Raw genomic sequence first — 19,260 nt, forward strand, 5'->3', positions numbered from 1 at the left:
TTGGGCTGGGGATGCCACCCTCTCTTCCTACATCTTCACGCTCTCCTTCTCTGTGGGCCCCTCCCAGCCAGGTTAAAGAGCCACAAGGAAATACCCTCCTCCATTCTATTCTCCTGTCCTTCATCCACCCCTTCCTTCTTTCCCTTTGCCATCAATTTCTTGACTTGCCCCCCCATTGCTCCCCTCCCATCTACACTGCGACCTGGTTTCTGCCCCACTACTCTCATGAAACTGATCTCCTTGAAGCCCCCGATGATTTCTCCATTGACAAGTCCAGGGGATGACTCAATCCTTACCTATGTGACTGCCAAGCCGAGTTATATCTTAAACTACGTCTCTGTCTTGAAAATCTCTTTCCTTGGCTTCCACGCCACCCAACCCTCCTGACGGTTTTCTCTCTCTCGGCACCCTCCCAGTCTCTTTCTGAGCTGACCTTCCTAGGGGTATTTCTCGGGGCTCTGTATTAGGCTCTCTGCTCTTCATCTGCTATGCCACCTCCCTGCAGGACCTTATCCTCTCCCCTAGTTTCAATTACCAGCTAAGTCTGTCTCCATCTAAGACCACTCCCTGCACCTTTCAATCTATATATGACTTCCTACTAAACGTCTCCATGTAAATCTCAGAAGGCACCTCAAATCCATCACGTCCGTATTACTGAATGTCCACTCAGAAAAACAGCCCGTGACAGGCAGTTCAATACGACAAATTTCATATTGTGATGAAAAAGCTAAAAGGCCAAATGGGATGGTGAGACATCCCAGAGAGTCACAGCAGAGGAAACCACACCCACCCCACTGCTGGGCTGGGGGGCAAAGGAGGAAGTGGTGTTGCCACAGCTGCCAGGCAGGAGCTGGAGGCACAGAGGGCGTGGCTTCCTGGTGGGGCAGCCACTCAGAGCAAAGCGGCCACCAGCCCCGCTGCAGCTGCCCAAACAGAGAGCGGAGGGCGAGGGGAAAATACGTTGGCTTCTCCCAACCCCCTGCCCTCCAAACTCCGGCCAATGCTTTCCATTGGCTGAACCTACCTGGAAAAGAGTTGGCGAGGAAATCTGGGCGACGGGGTTTGCAGGATCAGCCCTGTGACACGGAGCAGAGCAGTGGAAAGGCATGGAGCCGGTCTGAAGCAAACGGGCAAATGGCAGCACAGTGCCCACTTCTCCCTACCTCTCCTGTCCCACTGAGTGTACCATCTTCATGCACGACCTTTCTCTTCCCTCATCTCCCACATCTACCCACCCATCGTCTAAGTAGCTCATCCATTCCTCTCTCTTCCTCACAGCCACCGCCATCACGCACTATCGTTACTGCAGCAAGCACCGCTCTGCCTTCTCCTGTCTCCAGACTCCCTCTTCTACTCAGTCACGACACTACAGCCAGAAGGATTTTTCTCAAATGCGTATCTTACATCACTCTGCCGCTTCGACTCCTACGATGGCTGGCCCGTTGTGCTTAGGATCCCGTCCACATTCCATGGTAGGACTTCATCGCATCTCCAGTCTCCCCTCCCCTGACATACTCCTCCACCCTCCACATTCCCACATCCTGAACCTCAGGCCCCTGAATTTCCTGGGGCAGCTCTCAAGTCAGGGCCTTCACACGTGCTATTCTCTGTCTTCACAGAGCCCTCCCCTACCCTGCACCTCTTCTGACTTAACCCCTGTCGTGTTGGCCTCAATGGCAGTGCTTCTAGAAGACTTCCCTGGTCCTCCTCGCCTGTGTTCCCTTGCACCCAACACTTTCCCTGGTGGTAGGGGTATCAGATTTAACAAATAAACCACGCAAGTTTAACCGGGTGTCCTGTATTTTATCTGCAACCCTACCTGATAGGCACTTGTCCCAGAGTATGACAATTGCATGTTGACATTTTAATTTCCCTTCTAGGCTCCGAATCGCTTAAGGATAATGATCTTGTCAATATGATTCCCCATTTTGCTAAATAAATAGGTAAAGTTGGATGAATGGATCAGTGACTTGTGGATGGGAGTTTTTACTTGAAATCGTATAGAACTAGACTTCAGCCCTAAACAGGAGATGCTTAAGAGACTAAAAGGAGGCTAATGACAATTACTCACCCAAGTGGAGGCTCCTAGGTTAGTTCTGGGCCAGGCTCTCAGGGTGTAAGAGAAGAACTTGGAGGTGGAAACTGTACACTAAAGGGAAATGACCAGAAGGTATGACTGGAAATGATTATTTAAAGCTTTCAGCCTGCACAAAGCTAACAGACTAACTTCAGCTGGTTTGGGCATCGCTCTGGCTCAGTTCTGAGTCCTCCACACAGCTGGAAAGTTTGTGCTCCTGCTGCTGGGGTTAAATCAGTGGAAAAGGCCAGAAGGGTGATGCCAAGGATCATCGTACTCTTCTTACCTTGCGATGGTTTCCTAATAGAAAGCTTAAATCTTGCTATTTTCAGACCCGGTACCCAAGGGCCAGTACGTAACAAGTATGAAAACAGTGAGAAAGGTGGAAGAAAGGCAAGTTAGAGCACACCATCTAAAGAGGCAGCCTCTACTGGCTGCAGACAAACCTCCATGCTGAAATGCAGGCCCAAATCTGCTCCCCCTTCAAGAAAAGACAGGAATCAGGATGTTAAGGCTTCATCTCATGATTTTTTTTTAACGTGCCCATTAAGTTAATAAGTATTAAATGGTTCAAACAAAACACAACTATAAGTTTATTTCTCCGTGCGGGCTTCCAACACTCTACAGTGGAATCAACGTGTATCTCCAGGCTGAGATTCCCCTCAACTTGCAAACCTCAGGCAGATGCTGATTCAAATCCCAGAAGCCTCTAGCTGAAAATCAACGTCTAAAATGCCCTGCGGAATCTAAGGAAGCATTTGCTAATTTGCTCTGGGGCGAAATCTTCTATCAATATCAATCAGGCATGAATGTAGATAATTTTCCCATGCTATCAATATAGTCATCTATATGTTTAGTCAATGTTTATTGAATATCGCATAGGGAAGGTTTGGTGGTCAGTAAATAGTGGAAAGAGGCCCAGAAGAACACGGTACAGTCAGGCTTGAAATCCAGCAGGTACACGCCTCTGCTGCCATACCAGTTATTTACATACTTATCTACTACTTCCATCCTAGTTGGTTAACAGTGTCTGCCCCATCCCTAGCCCCGTGGGCCTCAGACCCCAGCAGTGGGCCACTCATCTGTGGCCACCTACGGCGAGCTGGTGCTTTCCTGTAGTCATCCTCCTTTGGCCACTAGTAACTTTGGCCTCTCTAGGGTACCACACTAGTTGTTCAATATTTTGAGCATCACACACCAACTCTCTTAAGAGAAAGTAAAGTGATAAATGTCTCCCCAGATGCTCACGTGGCTTTTGTCTCTCCCTAACGTCTTTTCTTGATTGACTCCTGCTCGACCATTCAGATCTCAACTCAAATGTCACTTCCCACTTCTCCGTCTGGACTGTTTCCCTCTGACACTTAGTCTCACAGCTCTGTTCTTTTACTTCATATCTTGTATCCATTTGCTTATTTGTTTGCCTGCCTCCCTGACTAAGCTGTAAGCTCCATAAGGGCAACAAAAAGCAGAACTTATTTGGCAAACTGCACAGGCTTCTATATGGTTTAGGTGGGACTGGCCACCTACCCAGCTCCAAGGATGGGTCCTATTGTATTCCAGCCAGTTAACATGTCCCTTCTTCTGGGTCCTACTCATTGGCAAAGGAATGAGAAACTGACCTAAGGCAGCCCAAGCAGAGTGAGCCTGGACACTGGCGGGGAAAGCAGAGCTACGGACCTGTTCTGAAGAGGCAATGTCACCAATGTGGTTATCATGAAGCGTGACACGAAGGAGGACAAAGACGCAGAGTCCCAGAAAGGTGGTTCCAAAGAATACGCACCACGGGACTCTGGAGTAAACTAGACTTGGGCTGGCCCTCATCTTTGGACTTTTCAGTTACGTCAACCAATAATTCTTTTTTTTTTTTTTTTTTTTTTTTTTGCTTTAGCCAGTTCGGACCAAGTTTTCTATGTATTGTGACTAACGAAATCCTAATTGATATATCTTGCCCCTGTATCCACAAGAACCTTGCTCATGGAGGACACCATATCTTGAACAATATGCCATTGGGAGAACTGGGGATGGCTTAATGGGGGACGTGAATGGGTAACATCAGCTGGAGCCTCAATTTGAACACAGTTCTTCAGAAAATACGTTAGACTGCCCTCGATTTAAATGCATCAGAAATTCAGGAGTGTTTTCCCCGGTGTGTTTTACAGCAGAATAGTTGCTACCTGAGGTTATTAACCTGCTCACCTGTCATTTCCTAAGAACTCCTAAAGATTTCTGCTTCAACCTCTGGACTTTCAACCTAAAGAAACTATGGTTTTAAACTGGGGGAAGGGAACAGGAAAGAATGATTCAGCCTCTAGCCGCTTTTTACTCTGCTGGATAAGATCATTATTTTTTTTCCCCCAGAATGACCTGTAACATTTCTTACATTTCAACTTCATTTCTTACGTTTCAACTTCAAGTTTCATTTCTCGGGATGCCTATGGCTTTTCACCTGGCTAGATGGAAGCCAAGATTTTACATTTCTCTTGGGGGCTATTCTGCTAGGCTAGAGTCATTAGAAGCAATTTTAACTTTAGGTTGTTATATATAGCACATCTTTCAAAGCATAATCAGGCTCTGTGGTTCATGATCTGGTTATTAGATTAAAGGTCTGTGTGGCCAAAGGGTTGTACTTCTAAAACTATTGAGAAATAAACAAACTAGACTAGACAGGGAAGGAAAAGTCTACAAGTTGGTCCCTATATCCTGATCAGGGGATTCTTTTCCTCCTTCCCTGGTTCACCAAAAAGCACACTTGCCCATACTGCTCACATTCTCAAAATATGTTTCTTACTCTCAGGGCTCCTGGAATATATATCCTCCAACGGTTGCCTTTTGACTTCTCAATGAACTGTTTTGCACACGCCTGCTTATATTTTAGGATTCTTTTCCTTTGGGAGAGAGTAGAGTGGCTTGTAAAACTACTAGTGGAAAATAAGCATTAAGAATCACTTCACCTTCTCCATCAAATAAATCCACCTGAATTACTGGTTCTATGAACCAGTATGTAATTCAAAAGTTTGATGAAGAACAGAATACTCTGAGTCTCAAAATATCTCTCCATAAACTACTTATTAACTACAAAGGGACAAATAAAAACTTGACAGTGGAGAAGGTTCGTGGGCACCACCTTAACCAAGATGCTAATGAGACAGATGACCATGAGGGGGCTCCTGTAAGGATGCACAGACAGACACACCGTCCCCTCTGTGGAACCCCATCCAAAGCACAGAACATGAAACAACCATGAGGAAACAGAGGACAAACCCAGACCGAGGATCATTCTACACCACAACCAGCCTATACTTGTCACAAGCTCTCAATAATATGAAGAACAAAGAGGCTGGAGAATTATTTCATATTTAGACCAAAGTGACATGAGAACTAAGTGCAATGCATGATGGTAGACTGGTTCCTGGCCTGAAAAAAATTAGCCATGAAGGATGTTACTGGAATAAGTGGCAAAATTTGAATATGGACGGTAGATCAGTATCAATGTTAAATTTCTAACTTAGACCACTGTGCTGTGGTTTGGTAAGAAAATGTTGTTTCACTTAGGAAGTAATCACCATTTCTAGGGGAAAGGGCACAAGGTCTCCTTACCATTAAGGGGTTCAGGAGAAAAAAACATGTGTATATGGAGAGACAGTGAATGTCAAAGCAAATAAAGCTAAACATTAATAATTGGTGAATCTAGGTAAAGCACATACAGGAGTTCTTTGTACTAATCTTGCAACTTTCCTTTAAGTTTGAAATTATATCTATAACTATATATCTACCTCTATATAGATACGTAAAATAAACACACACAATTCAAAATAAATACATCAACCTAAAATCCGCCTTATTCTTCAGGTATTGTTAGGCAAGCTGAAGAGAGACAAAGGCTAGGATACCAACAGGGATTGGGTCAGTAGATTCATTCACTAGGACCCTGAGTACATGTCTACTAACTTAAATGACGCTTTCATTTGAATAAAACATTTTGGACTGCCTTAAACTCAGTGCCAATTACTTATACATTTAAACACTCAAAGTATGAATTCCATACTTTTCCCCAAGTGAGGCGCAAGGCTGTCAATTTTCTCGTGTGCTAACAAGTAAGCAAAGCCAATTTCTATAACCTAACTATAGAACCTCTGTGTAAGTAAACTTTTTCTAATATGCCCAGTTCCCTATTTTCTTAGAAAATCCAATTTGCTCTGGGATTTCAAATACCAGAGGCTCTTGTTTTTGTCACAACAAATGAACTATTTTATTCTTTAGCTTCTTAGAAAGAAATTCAATAAATCTTTGCTCACTGCTAGCTTTTCTAGCTCTCTCCCAGTATCTCTTTGATCAAGCTTTTCCACCCACTCTGGAATAACCCAGGGGTAATTAGAACTTCTTACCTTCTTTAGCCCCAAAGGAGACCATTTATCACAAACTGTCATGGATTCCGATTCTAACTTACCAAGAGCCCAATTACAAACAGAGGCAAGGAATCTTCTTTCCAATTAAAGTGATTGATTTCTTTGCAGACGGGGTAGCATTTCGCTTTTTAATTATGTTCATTCTGATCAAGTGTGAGAAAATCCTTCTTCATTTTATTTTCCTTCCAAAGAACACGATACAACAAACATTAATCACACAGTGATACAAGGCCAGACCTGCAAGGGCCTCCGGCAGAGCTGGACATCTATCAGTGGGTCTTGTCCATTTTACGGGGTCTTAGTGGCTCCTTAAGCTCTAAAGGGGAAAAAAGGGAATATTTGTTACATCACATAGTTCACCTGAGGGCTTGCCAAACCTTCCAGCATCTGCTAAGTTGTGATGAGACAGCATTAGATACTTAGATCAACACAGACTAGCACGGAACAGAACAATTCCAATTTTGTTTCTTGTGCAGGCAAAGAACAGAGCCGCAGTGCTGGGGATGAAGCAGTGTGTGGAGGTAAACATAAGCAACGTGGGAACAAATCTGTTTTTTCTCACTTAGGTGGTATTAACATGATTGTGCATTGTCAAATCTTGAAAGAGAAAGTCAGAATCAGTTTGGGAGAAGGACACTTTGGAAGATCTAAAGGAAGATGAGGCCACCAAGCCTTACACAGATTTCCCAAGGCCTGAAAGACACCTGTCCGTCCACTTTGCTTTTAATCTTAAGACTGGCCAGTTGTGGCTCCCGCAGCCTGTTGACCCGGGGCCTGCATCCTTATCTCCCCTTCCACCTCTCTCCACGTGGTCAGCAGACTAGCGTCCGTTCACTCACTTGAGACATTCAAAGGTCAAGGTCTGCGCTCAGTGAGTATCTTCCAGCGATCTGAGCTCCAGACAGCAGCGACTACCCTTTGTCCTGGTATGAACGCAGTTGCTCACCGTTTTCCAAACACTTTCACACAAATATAAAGAAGAGTCTGGGAGCCCTCCAAGATTCTACATTTTAGTAAAAAATGAAATTACATAGTAAGCTTTTGAAAAGTTAAAACATCCTCGTATGTGAGATTGTACCTCTGCCTTTACTGCAGGCTGTTTGCGAAATTCAGGAAGCCCTGTCTTTCCATTCATTAAACGGACAGTCGTTGAGCTCCTCCTAAGGGCAAGGCAGGATGCCAGGTGATGGAGGTGGAGAAACAGGGCTTGTTCCTTGCTCTGATGGGGAAGGCATGTAAGCAGACACCCTCGGCACAGGAAAACACAGAATGGAGGTGCTGTGACGGGATAAAAGGGTCACGCTTCTAAGAACAAAGGAAAAGCGCATCCTTGCAATGCAGGAGACACAAACAAGGTCAGGAGGTTGGCAGGTGTCTTGAAGGAACGTCAGTCTTGCTGAGCGGGGGCAGGAACTCCAGGCTTACCCGACGTAGCATGGGCGTATATGCACGCCACATTCCAAGAACCAGAAACACAAGAAAGAAGAAGCCAGACCAGACACCACAAAGCTGTGACCACTGGGCTCAGAAGCCTGGGCTTTTTTATGAACCAAGGAGGAGCATGAAGGGGAAGTGATGGTCCCAAGGGCTGTGCTGGTAGGGGCAGGTGTGGGCAGATGAGGCTGCTGAAATGATCCGCTGAGGGCTGACAGAGCTGGCTGTGGCAATGGGAATGGAAATAAGTGGAGGTTCAAGAGATCTGGGGCCGGTACAAAACACAGGGACTTGCCACCATCACATGAATGGATGAGGAAGGAGGGAAAATAGACTCTGAGAACTATTATATGTGAACACTTGGATGGCATCCAAGCACTGGCCGGCTTTTGCCATTTAAAAATGTACTGTGGTTATCAGTCACATCCTGCATTGAGCCCTCGTTTTAAGCTCTTCAAACATCCCTGAGATAAGTGGGGGAGTTATTTCAATCCTCCTTTTCACAGATGAGAGAACCAAGATTGGTAAGGTTTAGCCCTAAGCAGGAAACCCAACTAACCCAACTAATTGGTGCAGAGCTGGGACGAAAGATCAGGATAGTCCTCATTACACATCCAACGAAACACGAAGATAGCTCAGAACTGTCCTAGCGGCATGTTTCCAGCCTAAGGGGGATAAAGTTCATAGAACTTTATACCGTGAGCTGTGTTGTAACGTGGTTTGTTGATACTGTCCATTCCAAGAGCCAACGGAAAGGTACCAGTGTGCTGAATCATTAAAGACGTGGATGTACAGGACTCGAGTCTTACACCTTTTTGAAGAAAATACCCTTCACAGATGCTATTTTTAGACTCAAGTTTTCCCAACATAAAGTTTTTAAAAGAACAATCTGTCTAAAAAGCATGTAAAGAAATTCATTGACAAAGGTTTAGATGTTTTAGGACTTTAATGTCCTTCGCACGGTCAACATAAAACACTGACAATGGATAAACAAGAGGGGAAAAGACTCTTCAGCAAAGATCTTCCCGAGCTCATGGCATCACTGGTCAAACACCAGAAAGAGAACAGTCACGTGAACAAACAGTAAGGGAGTTTAACAGAGATTTTTAGTTTAACAGCATAACAGAAAAACAAAGAACCAACCAACCAACCAACCAACCAACCGTTCTTCTACCCACTGAAAGGAAAGTAAAAGTGAATCAGGGAGCTTCCAAATCTTGTGAAGCAGCTTAAAAAGGGAGAGGGGAGGGGGAAGGGGAGGCACACAGCTGTTGAGAACGTAACACTCTAATGCACAAGGTCAAGGATCCCAACAACTTCTCAAAGTCTCAACATATATCAACAAGAAACGTATTATTAGAAATATAAATGCACAGAGATATAAATGCATAGAGATATAAACTATTTGGTATTAAAAACAGACCTTGCTATATAAACATAAGTATGCCACTTTTATCTCTTTATGAGAATAACGGTATAAAGAACGATCTCCGGTTTGCCTCTCAGTCTGGAACATCACAACACGGTCGGTGGTGACCTGAATTAATAGCTGCAGAATTCAGAAGACCCCACTGCTGTCATCTTGCAAAGGATCAAAATTCAGCACCTAGAGGGCTCCACCCACCCTCCATGCTGTGTGTTTGTGTGTCTCTAAAAATAATAACCTGCAGTTTGCATATAATTAAACTCATAGACAGCTTTGAATATGAGATCTAGGCAGAAAAAGTAGCAGCAAAGACAACAGTAGTTAGAATTTGGTAGAAAAGCAAGAGAAGATTTTTTAAAAGCTTCCAGTTCAAGTCAGAATTAAGGTTAAGTTTCAACAGCTTGGGACAGCTGTGGATGTTTTGCTGTTCTCTGAAAAAAATCTATCAGAAGCATGTTCATTCGAGAAAAATACTGTGTTTCTTTAGTTTTTTTAGCCATGCCCAAGTGACTTTCAATTTTGTACATTGTTCAAGGGCAGAGTGTATATTGGTTAGGATGTGCTCATAGCTGGTGCATCTCCAAAAAATTCTTCATGAAGGCTGCCAGCTTCTGGACATCTTCGATGGTGACAGCATTATACAGAGAGGCCCGAATGCCTCCCACGGACCTAGAAGAACAACAGATGCAGCTGTTAAGAACAGGAGCATCTGGTTGAGCATCAAGACAACCCTCCTGGGGCTTCCCTGGTGGTGCAGTGGTTGAGAATCCGCCTGCTAATGCAGGGGACACGGGTTCGAGCCCTGGTCTGGAAGGATCCCACATGCCGCGGAGCAACTGGGCCCGTGAGCCACAGCTACTGAGCCTGCGAGTCTGGAGCCTGTGCTCCGCAACAAGAGAGGCCGCTATAGTGAGAGGCCCGCGCACTGCGATGAAGAGTGGCCCCCACTTGCCACAACTAGAGAAAGCCCTCGCACAGAAACGAAGACCCAACACAGCAAAAATAAATAAATAAACTCCTACCCCCAACATCTTACAAAAAAAAAAAGACAGCCCTCCTTCCCGTCACCAGCACCTGAGAGAGTCACGGCACCTGAGACTATCGTGTCCAACCTCCCACCTGAAAGCCCCCGCAGGTGGCCAGGAGCTTCACACATCTCAGTCATTAAAAAATTCCTTTCCAACGCAGTGGAGAACCGTCACGCTCACGTGGAACCTAGGTTAGCTCAACTCTTCGATGAGCCTGCCATGCAGGGGGCAGGGAGCGGACAGCTATTCTCATGCGTGAGAACACACATCTTCCATGGAGCTCACAGAATTAACTACTCTCTCGGACGTTCGGGGGAGCAACAGTGTCTGTTCTTACACTGAACAGGCTGTGCCAGCTGCACCAGAGCTGGGATGGCACTCTTTGTGCTGTCAGAGCAGAGATTTTCAAAGGAAATTTTGACCAAAGCTCCTAGAAGATGTGCCCCCCATCCATGCTCTCGGCCGTGGGATCGTGCTAAGGGGTCTGTAAGCAGCAGCAGGAGAACCCCCGTAACAAATGGTCTTTCCCAACTAGTTACAATAACTGCTACTCCAGGATGGGTAGGCTCCTAGATGTGTCTCCTTCAGCGTCTGAAAACTAAACCAATTCTCTGACCAGCTTCTGGATGGGACAAGTACTCACCTATGCCCTTTCAGGGAGATCATATTGAGTTCAAGAGCTTTGTCGAGAAATCTTTTTTCTAAAGCATCATCTCCTTTGGTGTTGCCAATGCGGAATGGAATATTCATCCTGCTTCTATTCTGGGGCTCCACTGGACATCTGAAAAACATGTTTTTTGTTCCAGCTATTTTTCTGCAATGTGCAACTGCCATTAACAAAGCAACAGAAAAAAATTTTTTATTAAATCCAAATAAACCCATTTATATATTATATTTAAGCATTCAGTAAAATAAGAATCACATAATTCCAGGAAAGTGAATATTATTTAATAAACAGAGAGGGATAATTGTAGTGCTGTATAGGGAAAATTGATTTAGATCGAAAACTTATACCCCACATGAACTCTGTATCAGTTATTTGGTTACAGAAAAGCAAAAAGAAAAAAAAAGTAAAGCATTAGTTACAAAAAATAAAGTTATGCTAACATGTGAAGAAACATCATAACATTGGATTACTTGGACATTTTTTGTATGTTTGAACTATTTCCTTAAGTCAACTTCCCAGAGTAAAACTGTTGGCGTGCGCGCGCACACACACACACACACACACACACACACACCACACACACACAACACACACACACAACACACATTTACATGGTTCTTGACAGGAGCTGGGAATCAAATTCAGAACATATGTTTTCAAAAAATATGAGAGTACACATTTAGAGATAGAATTAAACCAAATACCTGAACTAAAGCCCATCCAGAACACCATATATTCTGTAATTAATTACAACAGGTAAAGTTAGAAACGACCTACAGCCACCATAGAAATAAAATAAATTATAACATTTCTTTATAACTAAATATTAAGATGCCACATAAAAAGATAAAGCAAAATGGAACTGGTTTGTGATCTAATAAGTCAAAAATTTTAGATGTTATGGGTACTCTAATTAGAGTATAAATGTGGACATAAAGATTCTAAGGAAGCATAGAGAAACAGAAAATATTTGTGTTCAGGATGTGAGAATGTGGGATAATTCTATCTTCCCTTTAATGTTCTTTTAATAGTATGTTATATATTTAAACATCATAATGGAGTATACTGAAATGTACAGGTGATTAGAGTAAGATTGTTCCCATCAACTTGCAATTCTATTGCCACTAGTTAGGGTGAAAGTAGGCTACGAAGTAAATGTAATAAATGTGAACTGGATGCCCTAAAGCACAGCTGCTATCTAATCCTGTTTTAATTGTCAGCAACAGAAAATTTTTTAAAACCATTTTCCAGGTGCAAACAAGAGATTAAAAAAAGATCTGCGCCAGGACATTTATAATTTACTTAGGGAGATCACTCTTGCATATGGAACAGTGAGTTAACATTCTCTTATACGACTCATACTTAATTTCCAAGAGCCTCAGTTTCCTCATCTGAATATTGGGAATGATAATAATATCTCCATTTCATACTAGTTATGACAGTTCAGTGGTACAACATATATGAAGCTTCCAACCCATGGCAGCCACACAGCAATGTGAATGACCCTTTTTCTACAAGGCTGCAGAGAAAAAAAATAAGTTGGTCCGAATAGTGGCCGTAAGATTTAAAAATAATGAGCAGCAGCTTTCAAAGCACTTAAAACACTGTACTGTCCCAAGCTGTGCGACCTTGAACAAGTTACTAAATCTCTCTGTTGTGCCTCTCTGATGTGAGGACTAAATGGCCATAAATTCTCTGCAGCCCTCCCAGCAAGAGGTGGGGTCTCGTGCTCCACACGTTTTGAATCTAGGCTGGCCTTGTGGACTTGCTTTGACCAAGAGACTGTAACAAGAGTGACGCTGTGTAACTTCCAAGCTGAGGCCTCAAGGGGCATGCGGCTTCTATACCTGCCCTCTTAAAACATCACTGCCATGTAAGCAAGCCCGAGCTAGCCTGCTGGAAATAACAGGCCCAGCCCACAGCCAGCCAGCACCAGCTGCCAGACAGATGAGGGGGGCCATTTACACTCTAGGTGGATCACCAGGTGACTTTGGTTGAATAAGTGATCTCAGATGAGACCAGCAGAAGAAACCACCCCACTGAGCCCAGCCCCACCTGCTGACTGAAAAGAATCCTGAGCAAAAGAAATGGCTGTGGTTTTCAGTCACTGTCTTGAAGTGTTCTATGATGCAAAAGTAGATAACTGATAGAATTTAGAACAGTGTCTGGAACACATTCAATGCTATGTAAATAACTATTGAAGTCAATAAATTTGTCTTTTTATTCTCAGCACCTTACACAGGGCTCACAGACTCTCAAAAATGAATGAGTCAAATTTCATCTAGGATACGTTAGTATTTGACTTCAGTTTCTGATTTGGAAAGCAAGCCAAAATTATCTTCCATTGACAACCAAAGGAGACAAACAGAAGAACAGACGACATGCTACTCTGGATTACAAGGAAGATATGTAATAACTCTCTCCATTTTCTCAAGCACATCCTATTTCATTCTCCCCCTTCTACAGGGTGGGATTCATTAAAATTAAACAGCAAATAAAAGCAGTGTGAGGACGCCCCCATTAAAAGCTATGCTCGCCCCTCAGGGCACACACATAATTCCTGTTAAAGTTAATAGGAGTCAAGTGCACATCGATGGACAGAAGAGACACAAGAAGGGAAACCAAGTATCTGGTAATAGGCTTTGAACCTGAATTCTGGGCCCCCCTTTGCACAGGTAGTAGTTATCCTGGTTGACATTTAAATTAAAAATTTAGTGTCTACCCTCTTTGATATTCTGCTGCCTCAGGCTCCCCAGGTGAGAGTCCAATTATAGAGCTGGAGCAGCAAAAAGGACATGTGATTTAAGGGGAAAAAATATTAAAAAGGGGGAAGAATTAAGAACCTGGATTTACAAAGAGTCTGTATTTACAGTCGTCCCCCACACATTTACTCATCCTATTGTGAACGTAGATGGTATCATGACAGCAACTATGTCATAACAACTAGAAATTGAAGATTAAATTTGCACGGTGCCCGAGAGTGTCCCCGCTGTGGGGCTGAGGGAAGGAAGAAAAAGATGAAGGGGAATCAGCTGCTCCCAACCTAGCAAGATGGCTGTGGAGGAAATTCAAATTCCACAGGACAAGCGCTGTGGAAGCACAGAGCTGAGCAAGTAACTCTGCCCGAGGGAAGGTTGAAGGTTTCAGAGGAAGGGAGGTGGGAGGGGTCAGGACACGGGGAGACGAAGGAAGGGCATCTGGCAGACAGCTGTGTCTGCCAAGGCACGGGGGACCCCAGCAAGTTCTCTGCAGCACCTGGGGTGCTGGGTGCCTGGCTGGGGGCAGGACTGCAGACCGCGGAGGGCCCTGCAGACACGCTCTCCTGGGAGCTGGATCAATCGGATCCTGGAGCAAAGAGGAGTAATCAGGTCTGCGCAACGAGTTCCGTGTTTTAGAAAAAGCACTACGACATAGGGGCTGGAGGGTGGGGACACTGCGGGAGAGCCCTGCTAGAAAGCTCCCACAAAGAACTTTCTAGGTCAACAGAATTAGGCCTGATGACCAAGACAGGGACACTGGGGAGTTTCAAGCATGGGCAGCAAATTCAAATGCCAATAGGGACCCAACGGTCATATAAATGAGTATAACAGGCCCAACATGACAGACTCAGCACAAACTCCCTACGTTACCTGTTAACTGTGAGGGCCTGTTCTTCCACAGAGAAACAGTCTCCCTTTTGCTTGAAACATACGGCCCCCCCAGTCTGTTTCTCCCACTTTCAGAGACACGGGGATTATGAAATAAGACATCTGGATTTAAATAATCTTCACATGTTCCAGTAAGGGCTCAAATTGTGTGTTTTAAACCCTGTGAGCCACGCCAAGCACTGCCGTGGTCTGTGCTGGTCCACCGCTCCCAGGCGTTGTCACTAAATCCCAGAGCGAGGGCAGGGCCTGTGGCCTGAATGAGCTGGGGGCAGGGAGAAGATGCCAGGCTGACAGAGCGCTAGCACGGGGGCCGGGTGGGCGTGGAAGCAGCGGGTCATCCTGGGACTGCAAAGCTTCCAGGCCAGAGTGTGAGCAGCGCTCCCCAGGGAGCCTATGACGGAAGCTGATAAGGATGGTTGTGACTGGAAAAGCGGTGCCACAGTCAGTCCTAGAAATTTAGGAAATCCTGCATGAACAGGGCTACACGGGTTTCCTGACTCAACTTCCTAGAGCGTCTCAAGAGCTCCAGTGAATCGTGAACCCCCAAGAGGATAATTCATACAGGAACAGAGTTTTCCCCAAATGCACGTGGCTGAAAAACCCACTGCATCTCTGGGATGAGTATTCTAGAATGCCCACCGAGAAACCCCGGGACTGCCCAAGGTACCAGAGGGGCATGTGTGAGGGGAAAGGCACCGCCTGAGTGGGAAACAGCATCTCACAAAGGTGGCGAGGGTTAGGAGGGCGCAAGAAAACCGCAGGCAGTTGGCAAGCGAAGACAAGACGCTCATTTCAGCGGTGTCTGTTCCAAAAGACAAACCAGAAACAAGAAGGGCGCGACGAGTGCATCCTGAGGTGAGAGAAGCCCACAAAAGAGTCACTAGGCCTCTCCTGACTGCCTAACTTTTAAATAAAAAATTAATTCTAAATTTGCACACAATTAGGAAAACTAGAGTAAAAATATGAAGATCTACCCTTCCACAGAGGTGGTTGCCATTAACAGTCTTCTGCACATTTTCAGGATCAGATACACAAATGTGTATACATGTAGATATGTGTGTTTCCACATGTACATATATACATATATAGTATTTACAAATACAAACATTGTGGGTTTCTAAGTGGGATAATAGACACGTCCTTTTCTACACCTGCTTTTTCCTTTTGACCTGATGACGTTATCAGGTCATCTTCCCAGTTTGCTCACAGACCTTCCCCGCTCTCCACGCACACGTTACTCCATACCACGGATGGATCTTAATTTCCTTCACCAGACCCCTCCTGAAGGACACCCGGGTTGTCTCTAGATTTTCCCCGTTAACGTAAGTATCCCGCATTGGACTTGCGGGTGCCCAATTTTGTGCACACTTCTGTGCAAGGCAGAGTACTGGCAGAGGGCAGGTGCCTAGAAGTAAAAGTCTTTGGTCAAAGAGCAGCAGAGTTTTGAACTTTGATGGACGCTGCAAACCTCGCTCCAAAATTGAACACATTTTTTTACTTAACATACCCAAAGCGTGTTTGTTCCCTTGCCTACACCAGATGTTATCAGTCTTTAGAATTTCTGCTGATCAGAGGGGAAGAAAATCCCATGGTTTTAATCTGCATTTCCTAAAGAAGTTGGCCCCTCTTCATTCATCTATTAACCAGCTGTGTTTCTTCTGAGTTGTTTGCTCATACAGTTAGAAACCACCCCCTGCCTTTTTAAAATTTGGTTATCCTTTTTCATTTATTTGTGGGTTCTTCTCTATATCAACAGTAACCTTTATATGTTAATACGTTACCAAACTTTGTGTCTGTCATTTTGTTTTGTTTATGTCTTGAACTGTAGAAAAGTTTTAAATTTTCATGTAACTAAATATCTTTTACTTTATGGCTTCTGAGTTTTATGGCTTATTTAGGAAGGCTTCTGTAATCCCTACACTTACACAGAAATTCTCTCCTGTATTTTATATTTGCTACTTGCATTTAGTTGCATTTGCATCTTTTCGATGGACTAGAATTTGTGTATGCTATGATGCAAATATCTAATTTCTGTTTAAATGAATTATCAATGCTTCAATCAGTCAATTAGACAAAAAGTCACGTTAGACTTTAAAACTGTCTAATTTAAAATGCAATTCTCAAGTAAACATGGACCAGTTTCTGGACTTTTCCACCGATCTGTCTTTCCCTCTGCCAGTGGCTTTATACGTTAATAGATCATATGTTAACATTACATTTTATTAATGTTAACATGTATGTTTAAAATGTTTCATCTGTCCTTTTGCACTAACTTTTTCGGGTGAACACTGAACTGACTTCTAGATATTTACTAATTTTTGTGACTATTGCGAATGGGATCTTTCCTTGTTTTTTATTGTTATTTCTGAAGTATGGGAAAGTAACTGACTTTTACATATTTAGACATCACTGATCACAATTCTGAGCATGATCATTTCTAGTTTTTCCACTGATTCCTGCATTTTGAAATAAAAAGTCAGTATCATTTGTGATTTTTGTTGTTTCCTTAGTAAAGGCTCTGGAACCAGCACCCTTGACTCTCCCCATGTTCTTATCCTGCCTGATCCCACTTCCCCGCTGCACCTGACCCTAACCTGTCTGTGCTGCTGTAAAACACTGTCTGTTCACAGGGTTGTGATGACAATAAAATGTATTCATAGCTGTAAAGCGCCAAGGGCTCTGCCTGCTTTATTTTATCTTGGGGTTGACACTAGACACATCACATGCTTCCCTCTCTTTCCTAAGGTCTGGACCCCACATGAAAGTGAGAAAAGGTGACCTCAGATGTAGATATGGATTTGATCACTTCAACAGCTTTATCATATTAAAATTAATATCTAATACACATTAAACACGATGTGTCAGGAACATCCTAGGTGCTTTCAATAATAACCACAAATACTATTAAGAGCTAACCCTTAAGGAATGCTCCCTAAGGGCCAAATACGGTTTCTGGTGCTTTACACAAATTACCCAGTGCAAGAGCCCATGTTCTTAACGTCTACATTACATACTCTTTATCCACATGCATTCTCATTTAACTGCTCACCTCCTCTTCGGGGCCATATTTCCATAGCAAAGAACTTCCTGAAAACCCAAGTGCACACAGAGACAACTAGTGAGCGTCCAACTGCTAACATAGAGGAGAGAGGGAGCAAAGCCTGCTACTGACCCTGGTAACAAGGTCCCAGAGGAACACTATGAGCCGGATGACCTTTTCTGGGCAGGCGGCCCAGGGGGTGAACGGAAGTTCCCAGAAAGAGGCTTATTCGGAAGAGGATGCAAGTTCGGGGTCAAGGCTGTTCATAAGTGAATGAGGAGTTTTGCATGGGAAGGTGATGAGATTCCTCAGGAGATGACCTGCCTGCCACATTGGCTTCGACAGGCTGCCTTCTGGGAAACGCCAGGTGGGGTGCTTGCAGTTAAAGGATCTCAACTGCGGGGAGAGAATTCAGGGGATTCTTGGTGTTCCTCCTATGCTTTAGTTTGTTTTTAATTTCCTGGATTTCTTCTGGAGGCATCACCATGCTTCCTGTCCTCCCATTTTGTGCCTTCACATCTCCCGAGAAATATACGGAGCCAAAAGCTCATAGAAAATTGGTCTCCCCTCCACAACAGCTGCCACGTGCTCTTACTCACATTCAGATCCTGATCACTCTTATGGAGCCAGGAAAGGTGACTTATTCTTCTGGGTATCCCCAGAGCCTGGAACAAGGCTAGCACAGAGGAGTGTTCAGGCGCCATTGGATGGATGGATGGATGGATGGATGGATGGACGGACGGACGGACGGATAGATGGATGGATGGATGGGTAGACGGATGAATGGGTGGGTGGATGGATGGGTAGATGGATGGGTGGGTGGATGGGTAGATAGACGAATGGATAAATGAGCTAGTGAATTAAACATGTCTTCAGACCTTTCCAGACTTTCTTTCCAATCCCAGCACGAGCCGTGCCCTTCAGGCAGCCCACTCTCTGTTCTCCAAACACACTACTTTCTTCCCTCAGTGCTTTGCAGAGGCCATTCCCTGCCTTCCTAAAAATTCCTAAAAGTACTTCCGCCTTCCTCTCTGCCTAATTCTTACTCCTGTCCAAGGCTCAAGCTCACGTAAAAGCCCTCCCTTCGCCTCCAGCCAAAGCAGTATCTCCCTGCCCCCAGCTCATGGCTCATTATTTAGCCCTTGGCCATGAACTCCTTGGACCGTCTACTGCTGATCACACACGTTACAACGGCTCCAGTAAGCGCTAGTGGAGTACCCTGGCCTCCTCTCTCACACGTCAGGCTCTAAAGTGGAAGATTCCCAAGGGCCAAGCCACAGAACCACAGAGCAGGCAGAAATGCACAGTGTGGATTTCTGCACAGATGGCATGTGGAAGAGGACCCCAAAGGTCAAGTCGTTCAGCCAAGCCAGACTCCCTGAGGGCTTGTGGCTGGGGTGTCATCACACGCCAAGAACTCCTAGGAGCAGGCAGGCATTTAAGGGCAGAGGGGATAGCAGCAGTTAGGCCTGTCCCAAAAGTACAACCCCACCCACGGATGCTTATGGAGATGTGTCAGCAAATCTTGGGTAAAA

At 44.5% G+C, this 19,260-nt stretch overlaps 1 protein-coding gene across 3 annotated transcripts in view; it reads right to left on the reverse strand.

Annotated features, from left to right (window-relative positions):
* Nucleotides 1-6,637: 6,637 nt before the first annotated feature.
* PSAT1 (phosphoserine aminotransferase 1) overlaps nt 6,638-19,260 on the reverse strand; it is a 31,560-nt gene continuing 18,937 nt past the window's right edge. Inside the window, exons 8-9 of one of the 3 annotated variants that reach the window (XM_027105640.1) lie at nt 11,015-11,152; nt 6,638-6,799 (exon numbers count right to left, since the gene is read on the reverse strand). In XM_027105640.1, the coding sequence (XP_026961441.1) occupies nt 6,793-6,799; nt 11,015-11,152 (145 nt within the window). In that variant the 3' untranslated portion in view covers nt 6,638-6,792. Of the gene's footprint in view, nt 6,800-8,844; nt 10,013-11,014; nt 11,199-19,260 lie in introns of those variants that run through there. The other 2 variants (XM_027105639.1, XM_027105641.1) reach the window with 2 other exon arrangements.

This window comes from Aethalodelphis obliquidens, unplaced genomic scaffold, assembly GCF_003676395.1.
Source record: "Aethalodelphis obliquidens isolate GAN/ISIS:26980383/991018 unplaced genomic scaffold, ASM367639v1 scaffold7, whole genome shotgun sequence".
In the NCBI taxonomy this organism is placed as follows: domain Eukaryota; kingdom Metazoa; phylum Chordata; class Mammalia; order Artiodactyla; family Delphinidae; genus Aethalodelphis; species Aethalodelphis obliquidens.